Source organism: Apus apus, chromosome 17, assembly GCF_020740795.1.
Source record: "Apus apus isolate bApuApu2 chromosome 17, bApuApu2.pri.cur, whole genome shotgun sequence".
Classification (NCBI taxonomy): Eukaryota; Metazoa; Chordata; class Aves; order Apodiformes; family Apodidae; genus Apus; species Apus apus.
In genome coordinates, this window is record NC_067298.1 from 5,984,458 (window position 1) to 5,996,317 (window position 11,860).

The following is an 11,860-nucleotide window of genomic DNA, read 5'->3' on the forward strand; positions in this document are numbered from 1 at the left end:
AAGGCCTGACAGCCCTGGGGAGTGCCCATCAGTCTCACTGGTCTTACTTTCTCTTCATCAGCATGGGGAGAGAAGTGCTGGTGGCTGAGGTGGTGGATCTAGGAGTGGGATAGTGAGTGTCCTGTTCTGCTTCAGGACCCATCCTGTGTAAAAAGACACTAAAAGCTGGTCCAGGAACTCTTTGATCCCTTCCTGCTGTCTCTTGGCATGCACAGTCCACTTTATTCACTCACTAAAACTGTAAGTGGTTTTTTATGTCTGCAGCATCTGATGTTCTTGAGCTGGTAAGGAAGGTGTCTGCATCCTGGGGAAGTCATCTTGGGAAAGCTGAGTTCTAGTATGAAGTCTTGACATTTCTTAGTCCTCTGAATACTGGCTGGAGGTCTGCACGTGTCTGGAAGGGGGTGCCTTCCTGCACTCCTTGCAAAAAGTCTTCTGTGTACATCCAGTCCATGTCATTGAACAGAATTGGGAACCACCAAAAGCTTCAAAAGGCTTTGGAGCACAGGCTGTGGGGCCAGTGAGGAAGGCAGAGGCAAAGAGAAACTGGGTTCAGGGGTGGAAGGGGTAGAAAAAAAAATGAATCAGGCCTGATGAGGAGGGGGAATTACTGAGTTGCAAAACAGGAGGTTTGAAAGCTATTTCATGACTTGGGAAAGGGAGGGAATTACCAGCATCATTAACAGGGAAGGGGCAGAACAAGCAGTGCCCCAGGCAAAATGTATTTTGTATTCCTGGTGGTAAATTAGTATTAATGAAGAGCAAAGCCTGAGTAAGCCTCAGACCTTCAGGGTCCAGGCTGAGAAGGCAACTTCAGCTTTACTCACTTGCACCCTCAGATACCTGTTTGCTTTCTGTACTTGCATTGAACCAGCTGCAAAGGAACACACAGTTTTGAAGAGGCTGGACTTCTGCTTGCTGATGTGCAATAGCACATACCTTCTGCTTGTAGCTGTCTTAAATTCTTAAAAAATCTTCGTGTTCTGTCTTAAAAATCCTCATGTTTTAAAATCTGTGAGAAAGGGAATGTAGTTAAACACACATTCCCTGTGCTTTTCAGAAGAGGGTGGAGAATTAAGCCCAAGACCTCTGCAAGGTCTAGATAAATGATATTTCTTCCTTATAAAACTGCTGTACAAGAATAAAACAAGGCATGCAAACATTTTAGAAAACAGCACGTGGATTTTATATATATATATATTTTTTTTTAATATTTTTTTTTTTCCCAGAGATGGAATTCCTCTGGGATTCTCACTGTGACAGCTTCCTCATTCACTACCCTCCAGCTCCATGCACTGAAGAGGAGGAGCTCAGAGCTACAAAAAGCTTTGCCTTTGCCCCCCTCTGCTGCAGCCCGGATCCTGCAGGACTGGGTCCTTTGTAGTTCCCAGTGTGGCCTCTCCCCTGCTGCTCACTCTGAGTGCTGCTGTCTAGCCAGCTATCTGTGCAGGTTTTAGCACTCTGTTTGGGATTAGCTCCACTGAACCTCCCGTGAATTTCCTCTGTTGCTGAATATGAAGAAAAGCCCTACAAATATGAGGTTTGTAGAAACCTACTCTGGGATTGGGGATCTGTGTAATTGGTGGTGAGACCAATGCTCACAGTTTTCAGCTTTTTTGGAGCACGTGTAAGGTAAATGAAACAGGCTGCCCAGGGAGGTTGTTGATGCCCCCTCCCTGGAGGTGTTCAAGGCCAGGTTGGATGGGGCTTGTGCAGCCTGGTCTGGTGGGAGGTGTCCCTGCTCATAGCAGGGAGGTTGGAACCTGATGATCTTTAAGGCCCCTTCCAACCTTCACCATTCTAGGATTCTATGATTCTGTGTAACTCCTGCAGTGGCAGCAAAATCCTGTATATTCTCAAAAAAACCCCCCTGTATTTTCCAGTCTCATTTTAAGCACTTTTCTGCTATTTGTGACATTGGCTTTAATACTGTCTCACTTAACACCATTCCTGCATTCAGTTCTTTCATGCCACTCATGGGCCTTGACCAGTTTCATCCCACCTCTCCAAGAAATCCTCCTCCTGGACCTGCAGCACAGAGGTCTTCAAAGAAGGGAGGAGAAAAAAGTGGCAGGAGCAAAATAAAAGAGGACTATCAAGCAACATCAGTCTTGTGACACCCTTCCTCACAGCAGTCTCCTCTGTCATGTTGCATCATTGCTAAAAATAGACCTTAAGGTCCTTGGGGATATGGCATTTGTCTTTTGTTCTGGAAAGTGCTCCCTGCAGTTTGAGTCTCACTTGAAAAGAAGCCATGTACAAATAGAATAGAGTGGGTTTTAAGATCCTTTATTTCCCTGTTCACACTTAGAGTCCTGCTTCTTAGTGGTGATAACGGACCTTGGAAGGTCCAAACTGCATTGCCAGTCAGAGCTAAAATAAAGGGTGGAGGGGGAATGTAGGAGACTTTTCACCCTGCAAGGGGGATTTCTACAGAACCATGTTGTTGTCTCTAGCCACAGGTGCTTCTTGCCTCCCAGTAGCTTAAATAAACAGAAAAATAATAACATGAGTAATTAAATGCAAAGAAAGCAGGCAGGATAGACTGATTGGAACAATCCTTTGATGATGAATCAAAGAAAATCACACAGGTGGGAGTGGAAACTACAGCTCAAAGGAGCATCAGCTCGAGTCTCAGACAGTGTTTAAAACTGTCTCAGTTGCCTTCCTGGGTCAGACTGAGCTCTTGAGTTTTCCAGAAGTGACTCTCAAAGACTCTTGAGAAGGAGTAAAACACTAAAACTGAAAGGCTCTGTGAAATTTTAGATGAGATTTGATCTTTCAGAGTACTGAAGCAGAGGGAAAATGTTACAATATATGGGAGCCTGTTCTACAAGAAGGTAAAAGACTTCACCTGTGTTTTGTGGAAACTCAGCCGGTTGCTCTGTCCAGCTTCACTGCCTCAGGTAGGTTGTGTTATCTTCTCAGCTGTGAACTTGGGTAAGGCTTAGGCTTCAGCATCCTGTCGTCTTCAATTCCCAGACAACTGCAATAAACCAAAAAACTCCCCATGTATCTGCCACTCAGAAGGGAGGTTCTGGAAAGGGAACCAATGTGGCAAAAGGCTAGAGAAGGGGGATCAGAATCCACAGAGAAGCGGCCTGTATTCACTTGTAAGTTAAGTTTCTCTTGAAATTTCACTCTTGAGTAGTTTATTCTGGACAAATCCCATCTTGTAACTTCTCCAAAACGGTGCAGGAGGTGTGTGACATGCAGGCCTGGGTTTTGTCCACCTCTGTGTCATGATCCAGGGAATATTCACCACTCAGAATGGGGCTGATGTGGTCTAACGCCCAACTGGTAAAGCCATTCCTGAGATATTTACGAGGATATTTTTTGTGGTCTTTCTTTTCCACCTATTTATTTGCTGTACGGAATCAGCGGACAAATGGTGGTGGTGGGTATGAGGCTGATGAAAAAAGGCTCAGCAGCTGCTTTGTGGGACCCTGTTCGCTGAAATCTCTGAAGTGCCTTGATGGAATCACATCGCTTACGAAGACAGGCTGAGGGAGCTGGGGTGGCTCAGCCTGGAGAAGACTCTGGGGGTATCTTGTAGTGACCTTCCAATACCTGAAAGGGTAAGAAGGCTGGGGAAGAGCTGTTCACAAGGCATGGAATGGCAGGACATGGGGTAATGGTTTTAAGCTGGAAAAGGGTAGATTTAGGTTGGACATTAGGAAAAGGTTCTTTAATATGAGGGTGGTGGATCCCTGGAACAGAATTCCTAGAGGAGGGTGGAGGCCCCATCCCTGAAGATGTTCAAGGTCAGGCTCGATGGGGCTCTGGGCGATCTGGTCTGGTTGGAGATGTCCCTGCTTATTGTAGGGGGGTTGGACTAGATGACCTTGAGAGGCCCCTTCCAACCCCGGACATTCCACGATTCTGTGGTTAGCAGTACATCCTCTTGTTTGTGTATGATCATTTTGGGGGTGATATCATGTCCTCAGCCTGTCCAAGAACGTAAGTAAACCTTGGCGGCGTTTATTGTACCCAGGGCGCATTTTGCAGGCACTGTTTGAAGCAGAAGCAGGGCAGGGCGCAGCTCCCCCTGCAGAACCCGCCGGCTGCTCGGGGCGGGCCGGGGCTTTGTGAGGATGGCGGGGGGAGCCCTGCAGCGGCGGGGGGAGCCCTGCAGCGGCGCGGGCCCGGGGAGCGGCTGCCCGGGATGGCGGGCGGCGCGGGGCGGCCCGGCGGCCATTTTGCGGAGGACAATACGCGCCGCACGGCCGGGCGCGGGGGGGGGGGGGCGGGGGCGCGCGCACGCAGCGCGGGCAGGGTCCGGGAGCGCGCGCACGCCCCGCCTCCCGCCGCCGCGTTATGTAACGGCCGGGGCGCGCGCGCGCTCCCTCCTCCTCTTCCCCCCTCCCCCCCCCCCAGCCCGGGCCCAATGGGCGGCGGGAACGCGCCGGGGGGGGGGGGCGGGGGCACAGCCCGGCGGCCGGGGCGGGGGCGCGCACGCACGGGGGCAAGGCGCGGCCCCGCGGCAGTGCGTGCGCGCTCCCTTCCCCCCCCCCGCCTTCCCCTCTCTCTCTCTCTCTCTCCCTCCCTCTCCCTCTCCTCTCTCTCTCTCTCCTCCGCCGCGCTCGGTCGCGTCTCCCCCCGCTCGGTGCGGCGCTCGGGGCGGCCCGGACATCGCTGACTCGCCATGGCCGACGAGAAGCCCAAGGTGAGGCCCCCGCAGCCCCCCGGCCCCGCAGCCGCGGCCCCGCAGCCCGGCCCGCCCCGCTCCGCCGGCTTTGCGCGCCATTTTCCTGCGCAGCGCGGCCGCGGCAGGGGGCGGCGGGCTGCCCCAGGATCCCCGGGGAACGGGAGGGGAGGCGGAGGGGGGCGAACCCGGGCTCCCTTCCCGCCCTCCTCAGGGAGAGAGGCAGGTCCGGGGGCGGCTGCTGCCTCTGCCTTCCTCCTCCTCCTCCTCCTCCTCCTCGCGGCCTGCCCCGCGCGGCGGGGCCCGGCATCCCCGCTCCTCGCCAGCCCCTTCCCCCGGCGGGGCCTTGTTCCGCCGCGGGAGGGGCGGGCGGGCTCCCTTCCCTGCCCCCTTTTGTGCTGCCTCCCGGCCCGGGCCGCGGGAGGGGCCCCGCGTGGGGCTGCTCGGCTGGACACATCACAAACACACGGCGGAAAAAAAAAAAAAACAACACAACAACCCACCCCCAAACAGCCAACCCGCCAACCACCGCCAACAAAACAACCACCCGCCGTTATTTGTGATGTGTTTGAATTAATACGGTCTGTAATTTTTATTTTTTTTTCCCTCCACCTTTATGTATTTTTTTGTTTTTTGAACAACAACTGAGTTTGAAGGCGCCAGGAAACCCCGCAGCGGGGATCTGTCCCACCCCGCACCCGTCCCCGCTTACTCCCAGAGAAAACAAAAGATGGAAAATGCTGCGGGGGCATCTGGGGAGCGGGCGCTGCTCCTGGGGAGCGGGGCAGATCTTTGAATCAGTCCTCCGTGCCTCCCCTCCCGTGATACTCAGTATCAAGACACGAGGAGCGGAGTTGAAAGTTGCTTCTCTGCGAGTTCCCTCCGTGCGTGGCTGCCGGGGGAAGCGGCGGGATCGGGCTGCGGGGGGAGGAGGGTTGTTGTCTTGGGGGTTGTTTTTTTTCTTAAACGTTTTCTGAAGGAGAAAGTTCAGTTCTTTTTTCAGATTTTGTCACCTTTTCAAACACGGTCCTTTAGGAGTTTTTTTTCAGAAGTGCTTCAACTGATGCTAAATTTTGAGAGACAGGAAGAGTCTCGCTGGAGGTTGAGATCGTAGTTACAACAAATAACTTTATCCCTTTGATTAGAGACAGCAGTGTTGCATATTATTGTGCCCTTGATAAAAATAACTTTTTTTTTTAATCTGTTGTAAAACAACAGGCCTAGTTAACTCCCCATTGCTAGTTTGCATGCTGACCAATCTCAAGCATGACAACTAGCATCAGTAATGTTTGGGGGGTTGTGTGTATGTATGGCTTAAAAAAAATTAAAAAGTACTGACTTTTATTTCCTAATTTAAAGTTTTGAGTTGGTAAACAGCTGTAATAGCCATGTCCTCCTTTTTTTTATGACCTGTTGCACGTTGGTAAAATCTTAACTTCTTGTTTTGTCCCTTTTAAAAAAGTACTGTTTTGTTTTTTTTATTTCTCTTTTATTTCCTCAACAGGAAGGAGTGAAGACTGAAAACAATGACCACATTAATCTGAAGGTGGCAGGGCAAGATGGGTCTGTGGTGCAGTTTAAGATTAAGAGGCATACACCACTTAGTAAACTAATGAAAGCCTATTGTGAACGACAGGTATGATCATCAGGAGAACCCGTGTCTGAGGGAGAGGTGATCTCCATAGAGATAGAAGAAGACAGTAAAGTTTTAAACTGTGTAAATATGCAAAATGATAAAGACTTCACTGAAACAAACTGTGTTGTGGAAACTGTATTGTTCTTGGGTTCTGATAGAGATTGGACTGACAGGGTTGTGACAGGAAATGGGTAAAGATCTGTTGTTATCTTATAGGTGTAGGCTGTTGGGAGACAACTGTTATTCTACTGCTCAAAAATATCAGTATGGAAAGGGTGGGATTGGAACCTGCAGCATGAACTTAAGATAGAGAGCTGAGTGATAATCAGAGGTATTTTTATAACTGCGTAACTTCTTGGTCTGGTCGTAGACTTCTGATTTATTAGCTTAGTATTTTATTGTATTGAGATGAGAGAATATCAGTATTTCAGGGTTTAAAGGTGTCTAATGTCTAGCTTGAGAAGGAGCTTGTACGTTTAATGATGAGCTTTGGTTTTTTCTCTTGTGGCCTAGCTGTCAAATTAATCCTCTGAGGTCCAAAAAAATGTTATTTTGCTAGTGTAGTGGCAACTGCAGCCAACCTGTTAGATTGCAGGCAGCTACTGCAGGTTGTAAAAACATCTTTGCTATTTCACATTTTCCTCTGAAGCTCTTGATTAATATTTTATTTTGTCTGTGGTGTCACTGATATTTCTGTAGAGATGGACTTGTCTTTAAATTTTATTTCTGAGATGCTTATTCTCTGCTGCGTGTTCCTAAAAGTTGGGTTTTGTGTTCCTTACCCAATCTTAAAATCCACAAGCTGTGGACTCTTTGAGTTTAATTTTGGAGAGGTGGAAGCTGCATATAGTAGGTAATTTAGCAGCTTTAAAGAATGAAAATTATGTAGTTGACCTAAAATGGAGGCAGCTAAACCTTGAATGTTATGTTTAGAAGATCAGGACTATTTGTGATTATTGTTAAGTGGGGGGGGAAAAAAAAATCTTCCAAGGAACACGCTAAATTGTTTGTGGGTACTAATCTCACCAAGGTACAGTTTTTTCAGTGTTTTTTTAGCTGGCATTTATTCAGCTCAGAGTTGTGGGGAACCTGCAAAAAACCCAGCACTTTTGAAATAGAAAAAAAAATGTATTTTTAGAAACACAGTGTCAGAGAAAATGGCTCCAACCAAATGTTGCAGTGCAGAAACATGTTGCTGCCATGACACTTTGCCACATGGTTTTCTTGATCAAGATGGGATTCCCGGTCAGCTTTGCAGAGTCTTAGTTGCTCTAGAAAAGGCATTTTGTTGTGAACTATAAAATCTTACCAAAAAGTTTGTTCTTATTCTTTATAAAAATAATTTTCCTGGCCAATCAACTTCTCATAAATACTGACTGTATTAAGTGTTCTGTGTGATGCATCTGTTCTTGCTTGGGTGAATTAAGGCTTCCTTTCTCATTTAGAGGTGCCAAAGCAGCACCATGCAACACATGGGATTTACTTCAAAACCAGCTGGACTTGACCTTCTCAATGCTCTGCAAAGAGAGTAGATAGAAGTGGGACAGAAGTAGCCACCAAGGTTCTTGGTTCTGGTTTTATCTGCAGACTGTATTCCTCTGCAGAATGCAGTGCTGTAAAATACCTTTGAAAACTGACTTGTCCATTTGAAGCTAACGTCATTAGTGGAAGGGATTGTTGCTCTTTAGTTATCTTTGTGAATCTGTTGGCTTGAGTGACAATGGGAAGTAGTCTTCTGGGGATGGAGTAGGTCAGCAAAATGACTATTGTGTGGTAGAAATGTTAGTTCAAAATACTGTTCAGTGGTTTCTGGAAGCAGAAGGTTCCTTTAGCTTTTTTTTTTTTTGAAAGTTCCAACTGTGCATAGAAAAACTTGGTTCCATTGATTTCTTGTTAATAAGAATTCAAAGTCAAAAAGTTACTGTTGGCTACTCTTTGCTGCTGCAGACTAGTAGGTGGTGGCTGGATTCCTGGGGGAAAAAAAACAACAACATTTTAGAATAGCCTGGCTTTTGGGGAAGATCAAAAAATAGTATTGAATATTACCATTTGACATTTGTTGCCCCAAGTTGTTGTATCTATTTTTTCAAGTGATTTGTTATTTGAAAGCACTATACAAATCTTTCGGGTGAGACTTGTGTACTAGAACTGACTTTAACTTGCAGTCAGTGGGGGCACTGTTGCTTCTCTTAGTTACTGGACACGATGCAATTTTTAATACAAAACAGATTGCAGGGGTTTGTAATGAACTGCCTGAAAGTCAATGCATGAGGGGGAGCATCAGAACTATATTGTGCATCATGAATGGTGGCTTTTAACAATCATGCTGCAATTCCAGTGACTAATTAGCTCAAGAGAAAACTGCTGAGTACTTTTACACCAGGTTTACTTCCCTTTGTGTTACTTCTCTTTGTCCAGGGGTTGTCAATGAGGCAAATCAGATTCCGGTTCGATGGGCAGCCAATTAATGAAACAGACACACCTGCACAGGTAAACAGCAGAGGCAAGACTAAAGAATTCTTATTTAAAATCTGCTGCAGAAGTCTATGCTTCTGGTTCATATAAAATACTTGTATAATTGCTATGTATTACTGATAGAACTTGATATTTTTTACCATTGTTTTGGTATAGCTATAAAATTATTGGAAATGGAATGGGAAGACTTTAGTCTTTTGAGTACTATGTCTGTATCACTGTAGTAGTAAATATATATAGTGTGCAGATGATAAATCTTGTAAAACTCACTCTATTGAGTCGCTGCTCTGAGATAAGAATTGGTAAGTTAATAGTTTTTCCTAAAGCAGTGGCTGTGTTTTCTTTACAAGGGCTTGCCAGGCTGTTATCAGAGATGCTGTTTGCAAACTCTCATTTGTAATACTAAAGTAATTCTCTGCTATTTGTAATTTGAAGGTCTGCTTCAGGAGCATAAAGTTAATTAATGCTGTGAAATTGGGGTTATCTGTCTGTAACTGGTTAAAACTAAGACCATTCCAAGAACAGAATGGCTCACTGTGACTCTTGAGAGTCTCTTTCTGCACTGCTCCACGTAGCTGTCTTTAATCAGACTTTCCAAGTGATACAGTTTTAGATGCTTTTCCCTACCACTTGTTACAAAAGAAGGGACTCTTGGTTTTGGAAGGTTTATAATAGATCTTTATTTTCTAAGCAGTTATTCCAAATAATGTGCCCCTTATGGCCATATTCTATGGAACTTTTAAATTTGGAATACTGATAATTGAGGCAACAGGGTGCTTTTCTCTCCATCCATGTCATGCTGAAGCTAAGGATCAGTCTATTTATAGCTGTGGTAAATGCCATAGACCAGTTTGATTTCCTGGAGCAGAAATTGAGACACTTTCAAAATCCAGCTTACTTGACTTATAGCAACTCCTTCAATCTTGGTATAGATTTTGCCTGTAGGTAATATTAAACATCCCAGGAATGTCAACTGTAAAACTTACAGAGAAAAAAGGGTATTATATGAAGAATATATTTCTGTTCCTTGCAGGCAGTTTGTTACACTGTTGACCATAAAAAGTGTTTTACATTTTTTTGTGTTTTGCTGATGCTCTGTTTTACTGCCTGGTTGGGGTAGGGGCCTTAATTATAGTCTGCTTTCTTTAGTGCTGTAGCTGAAGCCACTTGCACATTTGAACAACAGCAGCAAAGTGGAGTTGTGGCAAAGTTCTAAGGTAAACTGAGGAAGTAAATAGGAGAAAGAAGAGGCCATGGCAAAGTAGGCAACAGAATTAACATGCTATGAATGCTGATCTTTTTCAGTCACACAGTGCACCCTGAAGTTACCTGCTAGAATTCATTCTAGGACAACAGTTACCAACTGGCTTGTTGTTTTGTTTTTCTTTTCCATGCAATTTCTTTGCTTTTGAGTTATGGTGAAGTAGGTTGAAAGTGCTGATGCACTGGAAAGTGCAGTGCAAAGTGCTGATGATGGAGGGGAGTGGGGCTGGGCTGGTTAAGTTGCATAAAAAGGAAGCATGAAGGTAGGGAATGCAAGAACAGCCCAGCCGACTGTAGATACCTGAGAAGAGTTGAAAGCCTTTTTGTTTTTTTCTCTTTTCTGCTGTAGTTGGAAATGGAGGATGAAGATACAATTGATGTGTTCCAGCAGCAAACAGGAGGAGTGTACTAAAAAACAAACAAACACACAAAAAAAGAACCTGCTACTTTCCTCTCCAGAACTGTGCTCCCACAGGCGACACATTCACAATTAGAAAAATGAGACTTGGTTCAGCCACATCCTGACTACTGCAGTATAGTTTTCTCTCTTCTCTCTCTTGATTTTTTTTTTTTTCCTATTCCTTATATTGTACATAAAGTAACTGGTGTATGTGCACAGACATAATGCATATTTTTTTTAACTAAATGGCCAATGGTATGTTTTGATCAACATTTAATGGAGATGGGGTGGGAAAACAAACTGGTTCTGTGAAAATGCCCCTTTCTCCATTAGTGGCATGCTCCTTCTACTTTTATCTTTATATTCCAGTAAGTTATTTTGCTCTCACTGTTTAAAAACAAAAATCTTGCATACCTTGTTTGATTGGATAATTTCAATGTTTTTCTTTTATCATTGTAAAACCAAGGACAATTTTATAACTTTTTTGTACGTAGCTGTTACATGTAGAGCAATCTCTGTTTAAGTAGGGTAAAATTACTCTTAAAAAAAAAAAAATCTTAGATAGTTTTCCCTTCAAGTAAAGCGTCTTGTTGTTTAAATAAACTTCTTGTTTAAAATAACCAGTTTTCTTTATTGTTCTGTGGAGTAATAGTACTTAGCACTTGTATTTCTTTTTCTGCAGCACCTTATGCTTCTCAGTTCTCAGCTTTCTGTGTGGTAAGTAAGTATCATCCCCCTTCTACAGCCAGTCTGTTGAAAAATGAAAGGCTTCCTTGTGACCTCTCAGTCAGTTTTGTATTTTGATGTGTTTTGTTTTTTTTTATGGGGGAGTGTATGTTCTGCTGAGCAAAAAATGCTTGATTAGGCAAACTGCAAAATACTGGACTACTTATGCTTGTGGGTTGAGCTCTTTTCATCAGTCTTTTAAGAGAAACATCAATATTGTTGTTGCAGTAGCTTATTTAAAACTCTGTATTTGAATGCTTTTTGATGTAAACATTAACTGAAAATGAGCAAATAATTCCATTAATCATTCAGTTTACTGTGGTATCAAGTGGGAGATGCTTGGAAATACAAAGCAAAAAATAAAAGGAGTTCTGGTTTTGGGTGTATCTAGATATTGTGCTATAGATTCCAAGCTGTGCTTTACCATTGTGGTGGTCCTGCTAGAAAGGGGAAGAGGCTTGAAGTACTGAAGGGAGCCTATGACAATGTTTTTCAGGAGTTGTTTTCCACAAAGGCTGCAGTTCTTGAGTTTTCTCATGGAGAAGTTTAGAGGTTGTGTTGAAATCCATGGATGTTCATGAAAGATCATATACCTGTCTACCCAGCATCCCCAAAGCATTCCCTGGGAGCCTTGTGATATTTTGTAGTGTTTGCAGTAAGTTATTGCTCTTTTAGGTATTAACTTGTCCAGAGCTCACTTTTTGTTGGTAGTTCT

General features: G+C 44.8%; 1 protein-coding gene across 2 annotated transcripts; it reads left to right on the forward strand.

Annotated features, from left to right (window-relative positions):
* The first annotated feature begins 4,441 nt into the window (after window positions 1–4,441).
* On the forward strand, window positions 4,442–11,039 carry SUMO2 (small ubiquitin like modifier 2). 2 transcript variants are annotated; one of them, XM_051634745.1, is made up of 4 exons: window positions 4,442–4,666; window positions 6,150–6,281; window positions 8,700–8,771; window positions 9,906–10,362. In XM_051634745.1, the coding sequence occupies exons 1-4, from the start codon at window positions 4,646–4,648 to the stop codon at window positions 9,915–9,917; spliced, it is 237 nt and encodes a 78-aa protein (XP_051490705.1). In that variant the 5' UTR covers window positions 4,442–4,645; the 3' UTR covers window positions 9,918–10,362. The 2 variants fall into 2 exon arrangements, with proteins under 2 accessions (XP_051490705.1, XP_051490704.1); XM_051634744.1 differs by lacking the exon at window positions 9,906–10,362 and adding an exon at window positions 10,369–11,039 and having other exon boundaries at window positions 4,458–4,666.
* Window positions 11,040–11,860: the final 821 nt, after the last annotated feature.